This window comes from Chiloscyllium plagiosum, chromosome 9 (genome assembly GCF_004010195.1).
Source record: "Chiloscyllium plagiosum isolate BGI_BamShark_2017 chromosome 9, ASM401019v2, whole genome shotgun sequence".
In the NCBI taxonomy this organism is placed as follows: domain Eukaryota; kingdom Metazoa; phylum Chordata; class Chondrichthyes; order Orectolobiformes; family Hemiscylliidae; genus Chiloscyllium; species Chiloscyllium plagiosum.
Window position 1 is genome coordinate 55,646,201 of NC_057718.1, and position 23,454 is coordinate 55,669,654.

At 40.2% G+C, this 23,454-nt stretch overlaps 1 protein-coding gene across 5 annotated transcripts in view; it reads left to right on the plus strand.

Annotated features, from left to right (window-relative positions):
* LOC122552872 (echinoderm microtubule-associated protein-like 6) overlaps positions 1-23,454 on the plus strand; it is a 525,254-nt gene that overhangs the window by 119,480 nt on the left and 382,320 nt on the right. For all 5 annotated transcript variants that reach the window (XM_043695963.1, XM_043695964.1, XM_043695965.1 and 2 more), the window contains exon 8: positions 1,902-2,039. In XM_043695963.1, the coding sequence (XP_043551898.1) occupies positions 1,902-2,039 (138 nt within the window). The remainder of the gene's footprint in view (positions 1-1,901; positions 2,040-23,454) is intronic.

A 23,454-nucleotide genomic window follows, 5' to 3' on the forward strand; every position in this document is an offset into this window, starting at 1 on the left:
AAATTGCAGGTAAGGTAACCTTCAGGCATATCTACTATTGCAAACTGTCTGCAAGTAGTTTAGAATGTTTTTGAAGGTGTTGTGTTGAATTCCTGATTTGGCAATTAATGTTACTACATCCTCACAGGAATGACAGAAGAGTTAGTTGGCTCATATACATAAAGGTTGCAACAGGTCTGAGTACAACAGTAGTCTCAGTGGATCTGCACAGGTAGATGGAGCAGAGATATCAAGAGGGAAGGCTTTTACTGATGACTTCTGCCAAGTTGAAACTTGACACCTCATGCTTCTTGATAGTGAATGGAGGTTGTCCAGCATTGCAGTCAATGCACACAGCAGCTCAGTGGTCCATGGTCATTAGTACTTTCCTTAGGTGTGCAGCAAAACTTACCTCTGAGCACTCTAATGCAGAACCTATCTGTTGGGTCACTTGATCTAGCAAATGATCCATGCTTTTGACTGGCCTAGGTGCAGTCTGCTTCTGCCTGGATGATTCACTATATGCTGACGCTATACAGGTAGTTCTGGAGTAATGTGCGTTTCAGCAGCGCAATTTGGCTATAACATTGCTGAAGAATTAGGGAACAGTATTTTTGGAGAATGCTCACCTCCATCGGCAATAATGCAATTCTCTAGGGGATCAGTTTGTATGCTTCGTTCTGTGCTAGTGTCCACGTGTGTGCTACATCGGTGCTGGTCATCGTGCCATTCTGCACATGTGCGATGTCAGCTCCGGTCTTAGTGCTGTTCTGCGCATCCGCCAATGTCACCTAACAACAGATTAGCTTTCTGTGAGAGGTACTGTACATTTTTTAAATGTATTGTGTTAAATTTACTTTTGCTTTATTAACAACTATGATTTCAACCTTTATTCATGTTGTGCTATGCTTTGCGTTAGACTTTTGGGTTATTTTTGAGCGATTGTGAGTGATTTTTTTTGCTAGTCTGCTCCTTGCCAACTTTTCCCATAGGCCCCAACTCTGCCTCATCAAAGAAATGAAAATGCCATCAGCTGACATTGATGAGACTGAAAATTTCTGGCTCAGTTCTTCCTTCCATGATGAAAATCCAGTCCCATGTCTCCAGTTTTCTCATTTCTACTTTAGATATTCTTATCATTATTTAATTATTTGTTTGTATTACAACTTTAACTCTTTTAAACATTCATTCCATGTCAGACAAACACTCTTATTCCTGTTCTTCTCTTTTAAGTGGTCTGTGTAGCTAAATGATATTAGGTGAGAGGTGATATTTTAACTCATCTACCCATCTACCAATTCTGTTAAAATTCTAGATTATCCTTAATTGTTTTCAGCTATGAAGATGAGAGAACACACAGCATTTCTTATTTATTCATCTCAAACCTGCTGACTGACCATTGTATCCATTATTTTCTGTTTTGTTTTAGATTTTCACACTGCATATGTTCGTCCTGATTTTAGTCTAATGTGCTAAGTGAGAACAGCGTACATTTGTGACAAATGCATGATGTTCACTCACCACAATTTCAGTGAAACAAAAAAATCAAGTTGGATGTTCAACCTATATATACCCCATTCTTACTGGGTACAATAGGTTAAATTTGGGGAACATGTTCTTTAAAAACTGCTTCTTAGTAACGATAAATGATGTATGTTTGGAAAAGTTGAATGCATTTACAGTTTGAATTATTTCTTGCATCGTAATGTTAATGATGGTTTACTTTGGAAAGAATATGAAGCATGATTGTACTCTTCTGACAAAAAATGGAAATTAGTCTTACCTAATGAATTCAGAATGTTCAAGAAGGGGTTTAAATTATATCTATTTAAGGAGCTAAACTCAAGTGGACAAACGATTATTTTAGAGAGCAATACAAAATAATTTTGTGACATTCGATGTTTTATTTCATTTTTGCACAGCTTATGGAGTCTTATTGACCATGCTCTTATTGCACGCTGTAACATGGAAGAGGCAGTACGCAGTGTTGCTTTCAGTAGTGATGGATCACAGCTTGCACTAGGAATGAAGGATGGTTCGTTTACTGTACTCAGAGTCAGGTAAGAAGACATTTTCTTCATTGCCCTCTGCTAAGAGAAAAGAACAAGCTAAATATTAGTGACACTCCATAAATAAATACATGAGGGAACAATGGAAGATTAAGGAAGATTATCTAGCACGAGACTGTTGGTTAAGAAAGAATGTGAAGGAATTAGGAGAAAACTTTAAAAAATAATTAAGAAGGGAAAGAAGAACAATGAAATTATATTATTGAGGAGTGTAAAATTAAATAGTAAAATATTTCATAGCTACATTAATTAAAAAAAGACTGATATGGGGCAGGATCATTAAGAGGTAGACAAGATAATACTACAGGTAAAAGTAGAGAGAAAACAAAGAAGTTGAATAACTATTTTGCTTCAGTATTTCCTTCTGCGATTGAATAGATAGGCATGTCATAATTAGCTGAGATAAGTGATGAGATATCTACAATTAAATTTAAATTGGGGGCTGTACACAAATAAGCTAAGCAAGCCAGAAGAGGTTAAAGAACCTGGTCTTGTTGGATTACATCAATGTACTTAAAGAGAATTGAGGAAAGAGAGAGAAGAGTAATTGCACATGTTTAGTAATTCTTTAGAAAATGATTTAGAAAAAGAAACATAGCTATTGCAATCCTTACATTTTAAAAGGGGACACTATGTGTCCATGAAATTATAGATCTGTCAGAGGTAGGAAAATAAAGAAATCCATACTAAAGGAGAGAATAAAATTGTAACTACAAATGAGAAGTTTACTTATGAATAGTCAGTATGGATTTCAATGGGGAAAATCTTACTTAACTACCCTTATTAATTTTTTATAGAAATAACAGTGAGTGAATGTAGTGCAATCAATGTACATTATCTGGATTTTCAAAAAGTATTCAATAAACTACCCTATAACAGGCTAGTGAATAAGATCAGGGAATGTGAAATTAGGGGAAAATGGTACAATGCATTGCTAGCGGGCTTCATGACAAGAATAAAAATAGTTAATCAGTGGTAGAAGGTGTGAAGTGGTAGTGATGTTCCACAAGATTCACCATTTATATTAATAACTTGAACTTCAAAATAAAAATTTCTAAAAATTTTATTACTTTTAAATTTTCAGGTGACACCAAATTAGTGGTGATCAGCAATGTTTAGGAGAGCTGCAATTTATTAGAATTAAGGAGTCAAAGTGGAGAAATAATTGTCAAATGGAGTTTGACAACAATAAATGAGCAAGTTGATTCATGTTGGTAGATGGGGAGGTCACTTACCGCTTGGAAAGCACAAATCTATGTGGGTAGAAGAACAGATTATCTCAGAGTACATCAGTCACTGAAAGTTTGTCGCAGGTTAGCATGGTCACTTAAAAAAAGCAACCTAAGTAGATTAGATTACTTACAGTATGGAAACAGGCCCTTCGGCCCAACAAGTCCACACTGCCCCGCCGAAGCGCAACCCACCCATACCCCTACATTTACCCCTTACCTAACACTACGGACAATTTAGCATGGCCAATTCACCTGACCTGCACATCTTTGGACTGTGGGAGGAAACCGGAGCACCCGGAGGAAACCCATGCAGACATGGGGAGAACGTGCAAACTCCACACAGTCAGTCGCCTGAGGCGGGAATTGAACCCGGGTCTCTGGCGCTGTGAGGCAGCAGTGCTAACCACTGTGCCACCGTGCCGCCCACTAAGTACTAGGTTTATTTTAGAGGTTTAGCAAAGTAGGAAAGTTATGCTAAATTTGTATTGAATGTTAGACCAGACTCCGAGTACTGCATCCAATTCGAATTGCCATATTTAAAAAAATACATAGATCCTAAAGAAAGTATAGAGAAGATTTACACCGATGATACCGGAAAGTTTTGGGTATGCGTTATCAGAAAAGAAATGCCAGGCTGAGTCTCTTCTATCTTGGTGGGGGGAAAATGGTAGGTTGATAAATGATCTTTGAGAGTTCTTTGAAGTTATGAGATGTTTTAATAGAGTAGAAACAGAGAGAATATTTGCTCTTATGAAAAACAAAAGTAGAGATGATGGGAGAGTCATCACAAAATCCAATAAGGAACTCCGAAGAACCCTCTTCATCCAAGAGTGGTAAGAAAGTAGAATTTCTTGTCACACAGTGGGTAAAGTGAAAATATAGATGTATTTAAGGGAAAAGTAGCCAAGCGTATTATGCAGAACTGGCTGCTATGGTAAATTTAGTATTATGAATAATTTATAATTTTGAGATTTTTTTATTTTGTATGTTAAGAGGGAAAGACATGGGTAGACCTTTTTAAGTTCATTAGTGAGCTTAGGGCTGTGGCATATAGAAGTTTGGAGAGCTATTTTGGTTTATGTGCATTTTTGAGGTTTTAAACCCTAAGGTTAATAGTTCTATGCACTAGAAAATAGATAAATGAGGGCAAAAAAGTGCTATTGCCTGGCGGTAGGGCGCTAGTAACACATAGAGAATAGCAGAATTCACATAGTTGGTTAGTGTGGAATATGCTCGATACTGAAGGATTGTTGACACTGAATTTAGAGAACTCAGGTTTTCTTAGAAGTTAAAGTCATTATGAGTTCATTTGCAGTTTGTTTTAGGTGTCTCTGAGAGAAGCACTAGATAAAGGGAAAAAGTGTTTAGTGACTGCAAAGAAATTCACAGAAGCTTGTGCTGAGCAAGAAACTTAAGTGTGAAGGTTTGGTTTCCCAGATATTGCTAGGAAATAGGGCTAATATGAGCTTGAATCCTTATATGATATGTGCTATGAAATCATTTCAGTCTTTTTATTTATGGTGTAATACAGCTCAGGCCTTTTTTGTTTAATAAATACTTCATTCTTTGTGTACCTTTTGTGAACATGTACAGTAATTGGCCTTCATGACTACTAAACAAATAAAGCTAGGATTTAACAAACTTGTTTTCTTCTGGGATCTGGCTTGTCCAGTATTAACATTGGCTAGGGTCATAACATTAAATGAGAATAGATGGGAGGAGGCTTCAGTGGTACACAACAAGGCCATGCTGGTTTTTATGTAACACTGAAGCCTCCTCCCATCTATTCTCATTTAATGTTATGACCCTAGCCGATGTTAATACTGGACAAGCCAGATCCCAGAAGAAAACAAGTTTGTTAAATCCTAGCATTATTTGTTTAGTAATAGATGGGAGGAGGCTTCAGTGGTGCATAAAAATCAGCATGGCCTTGTTGTGAGTAAATCACAAGTTACCTTTACTTCGGCTACTTATTTGGAAATATCACAGATAATCAAGTACTGAAACAATAATTTAAGCTTTATTGCATGTATCAACTAAAATAAGACCCCTTAAGTAAACAAGCTAAGCCTCACAACTCAACTTGGCTATTACCTGATTAATGATGGAATCTGGCCAGGATTCTAAACAAAAGTCTCTGGAAGTCTCCAGGGATCGATCCTTTTGCATTATTGTTCTTCAAAGTTCTGTTACTGACTTGTTCTGGTGTTGGATTTTTCTACAATTTTCTCTTTTAAGTTTGTGGTGTGGCATTGATGATTCAATGGATTCTTTTTTCCCCAACATTGATTACTTTCCTGGAGACCTGAAGTCCGTAGCTTGCCTTCTTATCTGAAGTAGGTCCTCTGTTCCTTGTTATATTCAGGGTTAGCTGTCTGTTTAAAACATAGCTTTTCTTGCAATTAATCCCTTTTCTTCAGAATATTACTTAAGCAGACATAATTGCCCATTTGTTACAAGACAGAAAGTTATCAACCACTTGTTATCTCCTGTCTTCCAGAAGTGACCAATTCACGTGTTGCTTTTTAAATTTTTTATTGACATCTTTCACCTGTAGAAACAGTTTATTCCAGAAAGAGTTATTCATTCAATCTGTGAAGTTTGCATTGTCACAGCCTGGTTGGGCTAAATGGTCAATTTCAGTGCCATATATCCTATGTAAACAGAAGTATATCTTTGTTTACAGGTGCAGACACAATGGGCTTTGTTTGCCATAACATTTCTGTGGTTCTATAGTAAAAGATCATTGACCTACATGATGTCAGTTTTCCATCATCTCCAGAATGTAACTGTGACCCATTGCTGGCGAGTATAATTCACACTGGGCTTAACATGGCAAGAATGAGCCAGCCCGGTGGCTCAGTGGTTAGTACTGCTGCCTCACAGTGCCAGGGAACCGGGTTCAACTCCAGCCTCGGAGTTTGCACATTCACCCCGTGTCTGCGTGGGTTTCCTCAGGGTGCTCCAGTTTCCTTCCACAGTCCAAAGATGTGCAGGTTAGGTGGATAGACCATGCAAAGTTGCCTATAGTGGTCAGGGATGTGTAGGTTAGGTGCATTAGTCAGGGGAAATGTAAAGTTATGGGGTAGGGGAATGGGTCTAGGTGGGATGCTCTTCGGAGGGTCAGTGTGGACTTGTTGGGCCAAATGGCCTGTTTCCACACCGTAGGGATTCTATGAATAGTAGAAATTCTGGGAAAGCAATGCATGGCAGTTATTCCTTCAAGCTGTCAGTAACGTATTTCAGGTTTGATTCTGGAAGGCACTTGCTTGTCATGGAGCATAATTTCTTGATATTACATTTGATTATGCTTCTTGTATCTCCATTGCATTATATGTTATGCCCCTTGCTTATGTTGAATGCTAGCTCTACAACCAGTTTGCAAATTTTCAATCTATTCTGTATCGCTTCCAGATTTAAACTGGCTCATAAGAAAGAAATAAGAGCTTAAGTACGTCATTAAGATTTTCGCACCTGTTGTGTCATTTAACAAGATCATGGCTGATATTCTACCTCAATTCTATGTGCACGTACAGAGGGGAAATTTGGAGTAATGTGCACAGTATTAGTTACCCTATTTAAAGAAGGTTATAGATATGTAGGAAGCCATTTAACGATGATTTGAGGTAGATTAGATTCCTTACAGTGTGGAAACAGGCCCTTCGGCCCAACAAGTCCACACCCAGACCCATCTGTTAAGACACTGGGTAAACCCTCCTGCCTAATTTAAAACCAGCAACAGAGAAAAGATTTATCCCGTGCCGTAATCTGTAAAACTCCGAGTGGCCAAGAACTATTTAAGAAATAAAGTTGTTAATTTTTACTTTAAAGTATAACAGAGAATATTTAACTAACCACTATTTGCAATTTCTTCTTCTAACCTATCTTTTACCTTCCCTTCTATACTAGTCCAACAAACTCGCAATTAAGATTTACAAATCCACACTTATCTCAAAACCAGGCTGCTTTCGTGCTTCTATTCGGATCTTCCTGTGTCTTTTTTTCTTCTTCTTAGGAACTTCTGTGTCACAGGTTACTAATAGAAAAGGTACTTATAAGAGAGCTATTTTTCAAGCAGTCTGTTTACATGCTGGGCTTGGCAGTTCTTCTCTCAACTGTTCAATTTTCCCCGGTCTTAAACTCCCAAAACATCAGATTGTGCCATTGGCTTTTAAGATTGTCAGTACACTCAATTCAAATTGGATTGGAGTTTGATATGTTTTGGGGTATAATTTAAACTGATTGGCTGAATTCAAATTTGTGTTTTTGTCTCATAGCAACTCAGCAAGTGCTGTTTGTTCTGAATCAAATGTTACTTTGTAAATTCTCCAGCACTCGGTTTACTTGCCAAGTTCTTCACTCTCTTAAAGATAGACCCACATCTTCATAACACATCTCCCTCTGACTAATGCACCTAACACTATGGCCTGCACATCTTTGGATTGTGGCAATGTGTCTGTTGCCTTCATGAATTTGCACCAGACTCAAATGCTGTTGGGAACCCAGACTGGCCTCTGTTGCAGTGGCCATGAGTTGGTGCGAGTACTGCTTTGATGATGCAGAAGTGGCTGGGAACCCAAAATCTCCCCAATGCAGCTGCCACGAGTCCATGCTGCTGAGCCTACTCGCATCTGCACAGGGCCCACTTGCCAATGCTGTTGCTGCGACCGAGCTCTTTACCAAAACGTAAGTAGTATTTTTCGAAACCAAGAAAATAAATGAAAAGAAAAGCAGACAGAGTGGCTGAGCCATGGGTTCAGAGGCTACTCCACTACCATCTTACCAGAAGGAGATAATGGAACTGAGGTGGAAGACAGCTCTCAAAGTGAACTCCTACAATTTGATGAGCTAACATAGAAATACTGAGACAGTTGGACAGTGTGTTGGATATTTGGAGAAGGGACAATGAAGGATTTTCTAAGACTACTGAGGAAGTATGAGCCAATCTGTGGAAATATATATGGATGCATTATGCTAGCTAGACACGATTTGGGTGTAGGAGAGTAGAACCAATAAATCATCCTTGTGGCCAGATAAACAAGTTGGTAGAAACAGAAGCTCAGTACATGTTAAAGAGCCCCTTGATTGGACCTGGTCAAAGCAGCGGGAGTTCATCAGTGTAAGAGGAGTTGATGGCCTAGACATATTATCGCTAGACAAGTAATCCAGAGATGATAGTGTGTTTCTGGAAAAGCACAGCAGGTCAGGCGGCATCCAAGGAGCAGGAAAATTGACGTTTTGGGCCGGAGCCCTTTGTCATTCCTGATGAAGGATTCAGGCCCAAAACGTTGATTTTCCTGCTCCTCGAATGCTGCCTGACCTGCTGTGTTTTTCCAGCAACACACTCTCAACTCTGATCTCCAGCATCTGCAGATCTCACTGCCTCCTACATAATCCAGAGACTCTGGTAATGTTCTGGGGGGGACCCTGGTTCAGATCTTGCCATGGTAGGTGGTAGAATTTGAATTCAATAAACATCTGGAATTAGGAGTCTGATGATGACTGTGAATCATTGTTGATTGTTGGAAAAACTCGTCTGGTTTATTAATACTTTTTAGGCAAGGAAACTGCTGATCTTACCTGGTCTGGCCTATACATAACTCCAGAACCACAGCAATATGATTGACACTTAAGTGCCCTTTGGGCAATTAGGCATGGGTAATAAATGCTAGCCGTGATGCCCATATTCCTGTGAATGAATATAAAAAATATATAGTGTTGATTCCTAGACCTGGATTAACTAGACTTTGACTAATTTATACAAAAGTGAACACAGACATGAAAACAGATTTGTCCTCAGTTGTATCCAGTTAAAAGATTGCATTTATATTGTTGGCAGTGCCGTATTTCTTTCTAAAGATTGATCTTAAGGGATATCATCAAGAGCCATTTAAGTTAAGGGCTAAATAAATCTCTGCTTTTGTTACCCCAAATGGCATTGTGTGATGCCATTTCAGTCAATGAAGACCCTAGACATATTCTAAAGACTTATGAATCAAGTCATAACTGGTGTTTGTAACTATGTCATGTATTTAGATGATGTTGTGGTTTATAGTAGCACTTGGGAAAATCATGTGAAACAAGTTGAAGACCTATTTTAGCATTTATAGTTAGCTGGATTAGTGATAAATTTAGCCAAAAGTGAATTTGCAAATGCATGAGTGACTTAGTTCGAACATTTGGTTGGACAAAGACTGGTGTTGCCAAGGACAGTGAAAGTGAAGCCTTCATTATAATTTAGTATTTCCTAAATCATTGGATTTTATGGAATGAGTGTATGTTTCAGGAAATTTCTGTGTAACTTCAGTTCAACAGCTGCATCTTTTAACACAAAACAAGCAAACATCACATTATCGACAAAATGCACAGCACTTGAGAAGCTGAAGGCAACCTTAATGAATAAACAAGTGTTGATTGTCCCTGACTTTTCTATACCTTTTGAAAGTAACAGTTGAATTGGAGGAGGATGTTGTCTTCTTACAGGATAATGTGAAAGGAATAGAGAAACTAGTGGGATGCTTCTAAGAAACTAAACCAGAATCAGAAGAAACACTCTACAAAGAAAAAGAGACTTTGAGTTTGTTTCCAAGATGGAAACAAGGAAACACCAATTTGCACGCTTCATAAGGCACTAGCATTTATTGAAAAGTTTAAAGTTTGGAACATGTGACTATTCTGATTGAGCCTTTTGTTGCAACCATATTATAAAAATTATTTATCTTAATGAAAAAGGTATGGATACATTATCCTATATGTAAAATCTTAGAATAAGTTAAAAATTTAAAAAGTTTTGCCAATATTCTATTTTCTGTATGTGTATATATGTGTTTAAAGGAGGAATTTATAATACAATTAGAGCTTTAGTGAGTAATGTTATGTACCTATGGTTTATATCTGTTTATTTGTAGCTAAAGTCCAATTACTTATAATAAATAATAACTTTTGTTTAGCACAGAAATCAGTTTGTGCTTTATATCAACCTTAGACTGAATGTCAGGTAAATTGGGGTACAGTGTATACCTTTTAAAAAAAATTGGTACAATTCAAGTGGGACTCGATTTACAGCATGCTACTCCAGAGGGATGTAACAGGTATCTTACTGAAGTACTTCAAAAATCCAAATATACTCCATCTACCAGTTCCTCTTTATCTATCCTGCTTCTTACCTGCTCAAAATAAACTGTAATAAGTTTGTTATGTATGATTTCCCCTTCATGAAGCCATGCTAACTCTGATTGATGATATCATGTATTTCTAATTGCTCTGCCATTATATCCTTTATAGTAAACTTTAACATTTTCCCAGTGATAAATGTCTAGCTAACTAGTCTATTGTTACCAGTTTTTGTCTCCATTTTTGAATACATATGTTACGTTGACAGTTTTCTGATCCTCAGGGATTTGATTCTTGGAAAATTACAAACAATGCATTCACTATCTTTGTAGTTATTTCCAGAGTCCTACAGGCTTTATGGAGAAAGTGAGGTCTGCAGATGCTGGAGATCAGAGATGGAAATGTGTTGCTGGAAAAGCGCAGCAGGTCAGGCAGCATCTAGGGAACAGGAGAATCGACGTTTAGGGCATTAGCCCTTCTTCAGGAAGAAGGGCTAATGCCCGAAACGTCGATTCTCCTGTTCCCTAGATGCTGCCTGACCTGCTGCGCTTTTCCAGCAACACATTTCCATCTCCTACAGGCTTTATGCCCTGTTAATTCCCCTAGTACTTTTTCTCTAGTGATAGTTACTATGTTTACCTACATTACTTCCCCTCCCCCTCTGTTGCATGTTTTTATCTTTCAATTCTAAGTCTAATCTACTAGTGTCAGTTGTAGTGTGTAATTTACAATCTTTTAAAATTGTTGAGGTTTAATTAATTCAGTTATAACTAACTACTTATAAATGCCTATTGTAATTGGATATCAATCAGAACCTCAAAATATTTTCTTTGAGAAAACCTTCCACTGATATCACTGACCTGGACAATATGCTCGTAACAATAGAACATTGATGGAGGAACCTGAAATTTGGCATTCAGAGTTGTAAAAATCTTTCAATAGTTAAAGATAGGTCAAAAGTTAACAATATTGAAGATATGAGACCGTTAGCAGTGGTTTGTAAGTTTTATTTTAAGAGAAAAACTTAATGTAGGAATTTAATTTTAACTGACTACTCTTTCACTCATATGTCTTAGTTAAAAATATAAACATTCTGATTTATCAGTAGAACACTGCTTTCTGGAATCAGAGCTATGAGCAGACTTCTTCCACCCTCTGAAAACATGTAAAATAATGAGTCAGTTTGGGAAAATATGGAGACATCAGAAAAATGTGATCCTCAAGAAAAAAAAATCTGATTTTGCAGCCAAAGTTTGAACAACTTGTTCATTGTTATGTCATTTAAACACAGTTTGCTATTCTCCCATGAGGCAGAGATAAACTTGATAGTAGCAATTACTGACATGAAAGTGTACTCACCACTTAAATTAGATTCCCTACAATGTGGAAACAGCCAAACCAGTACACAACAACCCTCTGAAGAGTAACCCACCCAGATCCATTTCCCTCTGACTAATGCACCTAACACTATGGGCAATTTAGCATAGCCAATTCACCTGGTGCATATCTTTGGACTGTGGGAGGAAACCCACGCAGACACAGAGAGAATGTGCAAACTCACCTGAGGCTGGAATCAAAACTGGGACCCTGGTGCTGTGAGGCAGCAGTGCTAACCACTGAGCCACTGTGCTACATCTCCTCCTTGCCCCCCTCCCCAGTACACAGAGCTTTTATCAGACAGACAGAAGCCTCAACACACAATCATGGTACTTCTCCAACAAACTTGGAATGCTGTTATCCACCTTCGTGCTGTACTTTGTAGTGCATTGACACCTTTTGTTGCTACTTTTTGTGTAGGGACCGACACCCATCTCATCAATGGAGCAGGATGGACCTCTTAGCATGTCTTCTTAGCATTCCCTTTAACTTGGATACTCACAGTATCCTTGCCTTGCTTTTATGTGTTTTGCTGCCTCACTTAGAACTTACAGGCTCACAGTATTGCTCTCTTGCTTTGCTGTTTAGCATGGACAGGCAGCTTGTCATGGTTGTCGGCATGATCAATCAATGAGGTTGACATGTTGCTGCACAGCTCACCATTTCTTGAAATTCCTGGAGTCGCAGGTAGATAGGATAGTGAAGAAGGCTTTTGGTATGCTTTCCTGTGTTGGTCAGAGCATTGAATATAGGAGTTGGGAGGTCTTGTGACTGTATAGGATATTGGTTAGGCCACTTTTGGAATATTGTGTGCAATTCTGGTCTCCCTCCTATTGGAAGGATGTTGTTAAACTTGAAAGGGTTCAGAAAAGATTTACAAGGATGTTGCCAAGGTTGGAGGTTGAAGAGAGTGGGGCTATTGTCCCAGGAGCATAGGAGACTGAGGGCTGACGTGACAGACGTTTATAAAATCATGGCAGGTAGGATAGGGTAAATAGAGAAGGTCTTTTCCTTGAGGTGGGTGAGTCCAGAACTAGGGTGCATGGGTTTAAAGTGAGGGGAATTATTTAAAAGGGACCTACGGGGCAACGTTTTCATGCAGAAGGTGGTGCGTGTATACAATGAGCTACAGAGGAGGTGGTGGAGGATGGTACAATTATAATATTTAAAAGCATCTGAATGGGCACATGAATAGGAAGGGCTTATAAGGATATGGCCAAATGCTAGCAAATGGGACTAGATTTATTTAGGATATCTGGTCGATATGGAAAAGTTGGGCCGAAGGGTCTGCTTCCATGCTTTATATCTCTATGATTCAATGAGAAGCAAAACTTTGTGAGAAGTTACCCTTTTTTTCCTGTTCAGCCCTCAGCCCAAGTTGTGCAATTAAAATTCTAATGTCTTTTATTTCAAAAATCTTCCATTTTAATCTGATTATTAATCTAAAATTTGGATCCAGAAGTTGCTGAATTTGTGCTCCACTTTATTTTAAAAATTAACCTGTCCAGCTCAAACTTGAACCCAAGCCTCCTGACTCAAAGGTAGGAACACTATCACTTTGCCACAAGAGCCTTCAATACTTAATAAAAATCGAAAGAACTGCGGATGCTGTAAATCAGAGACAAAAATAGAAATTGCTGGAAAAGCTCAGCAGGTCTGGCAGTATTTGTGCAGAGAAATCAGAGTTAACATTCGGGTTGAGTGATCCTTCCTCAGAGCTAGCTGATGGTAACTAGGAAAATGTCAGTTCAAATGCAGAAGATACGGTGGGGGAGGGGGTAAGAAGTAAACGCTAGATGAGGATAGAGCCCAAAGAGAGAGAAGAGCAGTTGGACAGACAAAGGAGTGGATAATGATCTGGCTAGGAGGGTGAATAGCTATTAATAGGGACTGTTAGTGGCTAACAATGGGTTGTGTATAATAACAGACTATGTGATAACAAGCCCTGGTGTGCGGGGGGTTTGGGTAGGGACATGGGAGAGCTCAAGCCCTAAATTTATTGAACTTGACATTGAGTTGGAAGACTGCAGGAACTCCAAATAGAAAATGAGGTGTTATTCTTCCAGCTTGCACTGAGCTTCGCTGGGGCACTGCAAGCAAGCCAAGAAGTTGGCCAGGGTACAGGGTGGTATGTTGAAGTGGTTTGTTCTGATGATGCCAACTGCAACAAAGGAGATTCTGAAATATCCACATTTTTCCTCAGTCAAGGATTCCCCAGCACTGTTGACATGGTCCTCAGCTGGGTCTGACCCATCTCCCGCCCTTCAACCCCTCTTTTCCCTCCTGCAACAATGATCGGGACCCCTTTTCCTTACCTATCATCCCACCAGCATTCACACCTCCAAAGGATCATCAGCCACCATTTCCACCACCTCCAGAGGGATGCCACCACTAGACACATATTCCCCTATCCGCTCTTGTCAGTCTTCCACAGACACCATTCCCTCCGGGACACAGTGGTCCACTCTTCCCTCGTCCCAACATTCCCCCACAAGTTCACGGCACCTTCCGTTGCAACCGTAGAAGGTATAACACTTGTCAATTTACTTCCTCCCTCATGAGTAACCAAGGTCCCAGATACATTTAGTCTACTGCATTCGCTGCTCACAATTTGGTCTCCTCCACATTGTGGAAACAAAGTGTAGTCCAGAAATGATCGGGGCCTCTTTAAGAGATTTAGACAGTGAGTGGTAGGTGCTAGTGTCTTTATTTCGGGTGTTGGTTTGGTTGGGTGGACAAAGCTTGGGATAGCAATGGCTCTTTCAGTGGCGAAGAGTTTTCTGGAGGTGGATGAGGTGACTTTGGAAATTTTTCAGAAGGTGAATAAGACCAAGCTGCAGAAGTTAGTAGTCAAGCTGGTGTTGAAGCTACCTCCTAATGTGAGGAAAGATGTAGCAGTAGCTCCACATTCAAATTTGCTAGAAACACTATCAGGATCTATAGATATGCCAATAATTCAATTGCAAATGAAGCAGCTTGAGGTAGAGGTGAGAGATAAGGAGAAGGCAGCAGAATTGAAACAGTTTGAGTTATGATTAAAAGCAGAAGAGAGAGAAAAGAGAGAGCAGCAGAAGGGGAGAAAAGAGAGAGCAGTAGAAGAGAGAGAAAAGGAGAGAACTTCAGAAACTAACACTTAAAAGGGGAAGTCAGCATAAAATGATGGAGGTGAAAGCTTAAAGTAGGGTTAGTGAGGCAGAGTGAGGATGAGCAAGTCCCTGGTAATTAAAAGCCTAGTGAAAAACTGTTTAAGTATGTTCAAGCATGGCCTAAATTTGATGAGAAGGATGCGGAAGACTTTTTCATCTCATTTGAAAAAGTGGCAAAACAAATGCAGTGGCCAGTGACCATTGATCCAAACAAAACTTGTAGTAGAGCTAGTGAGATCTTTGCATCACTATGAGAGGAGGTATCTGGGGAGTATGAGGAGGTGAAAAAAGCCATCTCAAGTTCATATGAGTTTGTACCAGAAGCCTATAGACAATGTTTCAGGAATCTAAGGAGGAACCTTGGTCAAACCTATCTTGAGTTTGAAAGGATCAAATAGAGTAATTTTGATAAATGGATAAGAGCTTTAAAAATAGATCAAACTACAATGCCTTTAGAGAGGTAATTATTTTGGAAGAATTCAAAAATTAATTGCCTGAAAGGGAAAGGTAGATCTTAGTGAAGTTCATAAGGATAACTTACCATAGGGTAAAAAAGAAACCCTTGAAGTGGACAAAAATGCAAAAAGCTCCGGTGTCTTCATTGTAATAAAGTGGGACACATGAAATCACAGTGTTGATAGGCTAGGAGGAAGCAAGGTGTAGGAAAACAGGACAAGCCTGGAAGTTTTGTTGGCATGGTAACAGAAAGCACAGTGGAAGCTAGAAAGCTGCATCGGAGGTTGATTAAGGAGCACATGCCAGATTTGTTTAAAAAATAAACATGCAAGGGTAAAGTTTATCCACATAGGCCAGGAGTACCGAGTAAAGAGGTTACAATATTAAGGGACACAGTCTGTGATGCTGAAGGATGAGGAGATATGTACTACTGAAGGACAATTGTCAGAAGAGATACTGGTAACAGGAATTCATGGAGAAACTAAAAACGCTCGATTATGTAAACTGAGGCTAGAGTGTCCAGAATAGAGTGGAGAATTTGTGGTAGGAGTACTGGACAAACTGTCAGCTCCAGGAATACAACTTGGCCTTGCAAATGATATAACTGATTCACTGGTAGGTGTATTGCCTACTCTATGGAAAAGCTAGTGGAGACACAGGCAACTGAAGCAATACAGAAGATTTATCTGGGAATCTTCCCAGATTGTGTCTTAACGAGATCAGAGTCACAAGTTGAACGAGGAGAGATCAAAAGGCACAAATAAGGAAGCGCAAGTAGCATTATCAAAATACATTTTTTGATCAGATGAGCGGGACAGAACAAGAGCAAATAGATAAATATGCAAAATATCTTTAGCTCTGCTAAGGTTATTGAGTTGCAGCAGAAAGATTAAAATTTAAAATAGTTGTATGAAAAGGCATACACAGAGAAGGAGAGTGAATAAATCTATGTGTATTATTACTTAACAAATGATGTCTTAATGAGGAAATGGAGACCATCGCATATTCAAGCAGATGAGAAATGGGCAGAAGTTCATCAAATTGTTTTGCCAGTAGGGTATAGAAAGGAGGTGCTGCGAATGGCACATGAGCTGTCACTTAGAGGTCATTCAGGAGTAAGGAAAACACAGGCTAAAAAACAAAGACATTTTTACTGGCCTGGACGACACAAGGATGTAGTTGAATTTTGCCAGACAAATCATACATGTTAGTTAAATGGAAAACCACAGACAGTAATAAAACCTGCACCTTTTATACCTATTCCAACATTTGAAGAATCCTTCACAAGAGTCTTGATTGATTGCTTAGGTCTTCTACTCAAAACAAAAGGTGGGAATAAATATTTATTAGCAGTAATGGATGCATCAACTAGATTTCCCGAGGCAGTCACATTATGCAATATCACAGCAAAAAGGGTTGTAGAGGAATTAATCAATTTTTTTTTACTAGATACGGACTACCAATAAAGATCCAGTCAGATCAAGGGTCAAACTTCACATCCAAACTATTCAAGGAAGTTATGGATAACTTGGGAATAAAACAACTCAAATCTACTGGGTACCATCCAGAATCGAAATGAGTGCTAGAAAGTGATATCAAACACTAAAGACCATGTTGAGGGTTTATAGTGAGGACTATCCAAATGATTGAAATAAGGGAGTTCTGTTTGTGCTTTTTGCAATCAGAGATGCATTGAATGAATGGACCAAATTCAGACCATATGAATTATTTTTTGGGCATGAAGGAAGAGGGCTGTTAAAATTGATTAAGGAGAAATTAGTGTCAGAATTGAGAGACCACCCATTTGGACTATATGTCAAATTTTAGAGAACAACTAAATAGAGCTGGGGAGTTTGCTGGACAGCATTTAAAAGTATTTAGCATACAATGGAACACGAAGTGGACAAGAAATCAAAAATTCACAATTTTGCCATTGGGATAAGGTATTGGTGTTACATCCCGTAATAGGTGAACCTTTAAAAGCAAGGTTTAGTGGACCTTATCAAACAAGAGGAAATTGAGTGAGATGAACTACTTGTTAGGGGCTCCAGGCAGGAAGAAATTAGATTAGATTACATACAGTGTGGAAACAGGCCCTTCGGCCCAACAAGTCCACACCGCCCCGCCGAAGCGCAACCCACCCATACCCCTACCCCTACATCTACCCCTTACCTAACACTACGGGCAATTTAGCCTGGCCAATTCACCTGACCTGCACATCTTTGGACTGTGGGAGGAAACCGGAGCACCCGGAGGAAACCCACGCAGACACGGGGAGAACGTGCAAACTCCACACAGTCAGTCGCCTGAGGCGGGAATTGAACCCGGGTCTCTGGCGCTGTGAGGCAGCAGTGCTAACCACTGGGTTACCGTGCCGCCCAAATCTCTCAGCATGCTCAAAAGGTATTTTGACGGAGAAGGAAAGCAAGAGGAGGTGTTAATGGTTACAGCCCAGAAGAAAGAACCAAGTTCAGACGATTCTGAATTGGACATTCCTCAAATCAAATTGGACAATGAGGAAATTGTCAAAAATTGGGATAAATTATTGAGTTACCTTCCACAAGAAAATTGAAATGACCTGAAAGAATTATTACTATCACATGAGGAGATATATGGAAATAAACTGGGAAGTACTAACCTAATTGTGCAAGATGAAAATATAGGAGATGCTGTTCTGATTAAACAACATCCTTATAGGATGTCTCAAGTTGGCACAGATTCAGAAGGAGTTAAACGCATGTTCCAAGATAGCATAATCAAAGTGAGTTACAGTGACTGCAGCTCACCCACAGTCATGGTGCCAGAGCCAGATGGTACCCAACAGTTATGTGTGGACTATCGCAAAGTCAGTGCAGTTACAAAGACTGATTTTGAGCACTGTGTTGAAAATGTGAGAAAGAAACTTACATTTCTAAGCTGAACTTGCTCAGAGGCAACTGGCAAGTACTTCGTCAGGGAGGGCAAAGACAATTTCGGCTTTCGTAACACCTAATGGACCATATCAGTTCAGAGTCGTGCTATTTGCTATGAAAAATGCTCCAGCCACATTTTGGAGACAAATTAATAATGTCATTGCCAGATACCCAATTGCGTGGTGTATATTGATGACCTGGTGATTTTTAGTCACTCATGGAAGGAACATTTACAGCATTTATCGGACTTGTTCATTTGTCTTCGGAAGGTAGGCTCGGTGGTAAACCTAGCTAAAAGTGAGTTTGCCAAAGCCCAAGTCACCTTCCTGGGCCATGTTATTGGACATGAACAAATGGTCCCAAACGAATGCAAAAATGAAAGTAATTGGGGAATTTCCCACACTATTGATGAAAAGAGCAGTACTACGATTCCTGGGATTGAGTGGATTTTACCAAAAGTTTGTGCTGAATTTTAGCGGTGTGGCTGCTCCACTCACTGAATTGTTAAAAAAGGGCAAGAAGTTTCAATGGATAGCAGACTGTCAAAAGGCATTTGACAGCCTAAAAACTGTATTAACCACTGCCCCAGTATTAGCCACATCAGATTACATGAAGCCTTTCAAAGTGGCTATTGATGCCGGTGATGGGGTTGGTCAGTGTGGTGCTCCTACAGGAGGTTGACGAGGGGACAGAAAAACCCATCAGGTATTTTTCCAGGAAGTTGAACATTCATCAACAGAAATACTCGACAGTTGAGAAAGAGAGTTTGAGCTTGGTGTTGGCATTACAACACTTCAATGTTTATATTACCAGCAACACATCTGAGACAATTGTATACACTGACCATAACCTATTAACATTTGTGGAGAAAATGCCAGACTGTTTAGATGGCGCTTGTTGTTGTAGCCATTTAATTTCACAATTGTGCATTTGGCAGGTCGCAAAACCATGATTGCTGATGCGTTGTCAAGACTCGAATGAGATATGAAGGTGTTTGGTGGCGGGTGTGCCACGACCTGAATTCGAATGTGGTTGTGCATGTTTGCATGTGTCTAGTCAGTGTAGTGTATATGTGTGTGTTTTTTTTGAGGAATTTTGAAAATAAAGCCGTCTTTTTTAAGGGGGAGCGATGTGTCACAAAACTGGTCATTTTTTCTAAAAGCTGTTCCTTTTTTCAAGGATACTGTATCCTTGGCTTTTTCAGAGAGGTCGTAAAACAGTCCGGGCTTTGAAATGACTGGTTTGGTACAGAGATGAAAGGATTTACTGAGAGGCCTTTTTGTTTATACGTAAACAGATGGGACTTTAGGCCAAAGCTTTTATGTTTTAGAAGTGGCCTGTATAATGAAAGTGGAGTGATCAGTCCTAAAAGCTGAAGACTTGTTTGAGTCAGTGCAGCAGAAGCTGTGTGGAAACAGCCTGATAAAGTCTCTCTCCTTCTGCCCTTCTAACTTCGACCTGTTAGTCTTTGTTTAATTTTTGCTCTGTGTTTAAGGAGTTTGTTTATTGGGACTGTTGCAGCATAATTTAAGTCTAGTTTGGATATTTTGTGGGTATTCTTTATTCTTTTTTTGTCTATTTTAAAACCTAGTTGTCAACCTAGCTAACTTAATCCAGGTAATTGTCACTGTACACTTACCGAAACAAATAGCAAAGTTACGGTCTGGGTTGCCTGCTTAAGAATGTTTTGAGTGGTCTGGCCTAGACCATAAAAATACCTATAACATGTACCAGCAGCTTACACAGCTAAGACACCGTGCATCAGCCAAATAACTATATTTCAAAGTTTGCAGCGAGAAGCCCTCAATCATGCCACAAGGTAATGTTTTTAATTGGGAGTCTGACCATAATCAGCCGAGAAAGCATCAATCTGCCATTTGGTTTCTTAGGGCGGTCAGATTCTTGGGAGAGGATCACAGCTAGACTTGCAGGTCTAGTGCAACCAGTCAAGGGATTAGCAGTAAGTCAGTTGGGGAGGTGCAATCAGGGGTCTGGTCAATTGTCAGTTGGGACTGTCATTCCAAGCCATTAAGGGGATTTGGGCAACAGTCAGTCCTGAGTATCTGTTCACTAAAAGTCAAAATGAGCTACAGGGCCACCATCGTGACAGAGTAGCATGCAGGGAGCAACAGGGAGCAACTCAATAAATGAAGATGGAAGACAAGAGTGCATTGGACAACGTGGATGGGTGGACAATCAATGGTCACCACCATCCTGGCTTCAATAGATGACTGCCCCAATACCTGAAGTGAATAGAAAAAGATTTTTCTTGCCTGCGGAGTCAGGCTCAACTTGTGACTGAATCATAGAACCCCTACAGTGTGGAAACATGCCCTTTAGCCCAACAGGTCCACACCAACCCTCTGAAGAGTAACCCACCCAGACCCACTCCCCTATATTTACTCCTGACTAATGAACTTAACCTACACATCCCTGAACATCACATCTTTGGACTGTGGAAGGAAACCGGAGCACCTGGAAGAAATCCACGCAGTCATGGAGAGAATATGCAAACTCCACACAGACCGTCGCACAAGGCTGGAATCAAACCTGGGTTCCTGGTGCTGTGAGGCAGCAGTGCTAACCACTGTGCTGCTCCAATGAGGCCCTTTAGGGAACAGTTGCATGAATTAGGCAGGACGGGTTAAAGACATCAGTAATCATAGAACCCTGTATGTGAAAAGTATGCAGTGATCAACTATGTGGGATACAATCCTGGCCACTGGTAATCTTAATCATGTCATTTACCATTACAAATTGATCATTGCTATTTCTGTGAAACAGAAATAATTACAGTAGCTTTAGGAGCATCACTGTAGGTGTAATTTGCAAGGTCAATCAGCATGGAACAGATTTCTTCACACCTTGGATTATAAATATTTGTCAGCATTGTCTTATATTCAATGTAGCCTTTCTTGGTTAATGTGGGCGGCATGGGGTGGTGGGACAAGATTTCAGTTATCCTACTGCACTTGCAATCTCCTCCTGTATTTGAGTGACATGGCTTTTGTGATCAGAATAAGATACACTATGCCAACAATCAATGTATAGGCCATCCAGGTCAGAGCCTTCCATGTCTGATTCTATTAAGGACTATGCAAAACTGTCATTTGCGTATGATATGACTATTTGCTACATGCATTACTGAGAACATCTTGTTTCTGGGGGTATTCCTGAAATTGTTTGATTAGAAATGTGATTAGTGGATCTGACCATGCTGGTATTGTTGCTAGACAAGTAATCCAGATACTCTGGCAAATTTGGGATTTGCACCCCTCCATGGAAGTTTGAATTCAGTTTGAATTAGAAGTCTAATGATGACCATGAGGCCATTGTTTGTTGAAGAAATCTATCTGGTTCGCTACTATCCCTTTTTAGGGAAAGTAATTACCATCCTTTATTGGTTTGTTTGAACTCTGAACCCCACGTGGTTGTGCTGAAGTCAGTCATCACAGCTCCAAGAGTTCCTGAAGGTAGATATTTTCTAATTAATCTGTTCAAAGATGTTATGACACATCTGGAGCAGTTGGGACTTGATTCCGGGCTTCCTGGCTCAGAGGTGGGGATACTACCACTGCACCACAAGGTCCCAAAGTTCCTGAGGGTAGTGTCCTCACCCCATTAAGTATCACAGTGGTCATTTATGCCTGAAGCCAAAGGACGTAGGTAGAGTTCTAAGTGAATACATTGCGTCGGTGCTCACTAGTGAGAGGGATGACGTGGGTATAGAGTTCAGGGAGAAGGGCTATGTTATGATTAAAGAAATCAGCACAGAGAGTGAAGATTCTGAGTGATCTGGCAAGCTTAAAAGTACATAACTCTCCAGGACCAGATGAAGTGTATCCCAAGATGTTGATTGAGGCAAGAGAGAAAATAGTAGCAGTGTTATCAATAATTTTGAATACCTCCCTGGCCACAGTACGGACACTAGAAGAATGGAGGACATCTATTGTGGTTCTGTTATTCAAGAAAGGAACATGAGATAAACCTGGAAACTACAGGCTGAACAGACTACCTTTAGTGGTTGGGAAATTATTGATTGCAATTCAGAGGGACAGAATTAATCTGCACTTGGAGATTAATCATGAATCATCAGCATGCTTTTGTTAAGGGGAGAGGTCAGGTCTGACCAACCTTATTGAATTTTTCATAGTGGTAACTGGGTGTGTAGATCAGTGTAGTGTATTTTAATTGAATTTCAACAACACATTTGTTAAGGTTTCTAATGGGAGACTGAAAATGAAGCTAATGAGATCCAAGGAAGTTTGACTAATTGGATACAGAATTGGCTGAGTGACATGAAGAAGAGGGTAATAGTTGAGTTTTCTTTGACTGAACATCTGTATCAAGTGGGGTTCTGCAGAGATCACTTGAGGCCATTACTGTTAGACTTAACTGTAGGAGACAAAGACAGAACCCACCCCCCGGTCCGCATCTTCCACCCCACCAACCTCTGCATAAACCGCATCATCCTCTGACACTTGCATCACCTACGAATGTACCCCACCACCAGGGATGTATTTCCCTCCCCACCCTTACCTGCTTACTGCAAAAACCATTCGCTCCGTGACTACCTAGTCAGGACCACGCCCCCCCAACAACCCACCCTCCCCTCCTGGCACCTTATCCTGCTACCGCAGGAATTGCAAAATCTGCACCTCCCACATCACCTCATTCAAGGCCTCAAAGGAGACTTCCACATTCATCAAAGTTTCATCTGCACTTCCACAAATGTCATTTATTGCATCCGTTGCTCCCAATGTGGTCTCCTTTACATTGGGGAGTCTAGACGCCTTCTCACAGAGTGCTTCAGGGAACATCTCCTAGACACCCACACCAATCAACCCCACCATCCTGTGGCCAAACATTTCAACTTCCCCTCCACTCTGCCAAGGACATACAGGTCTTGGGGCTCCTCACTGCCACTCCTTCACCACCTGACACCTGGAGGAAGAACGCCTCATCTTCCGCCTCAGAACCCTTCAACCCCAGGGCATCAATGTGGACTTCACCAGTTTCCTCATTTCCCCTCCCCCCACCTTGCCCAAGTTCCAACTTCCAGCTCAACACCATCCTCATTTCCTGTCCCACCTGTCAATCTTCCTTCGCACCTATCCGCTCCACCCTCCTCTCCGACCAATCACCTTTACCCCTTCCTCCATCCACTTAT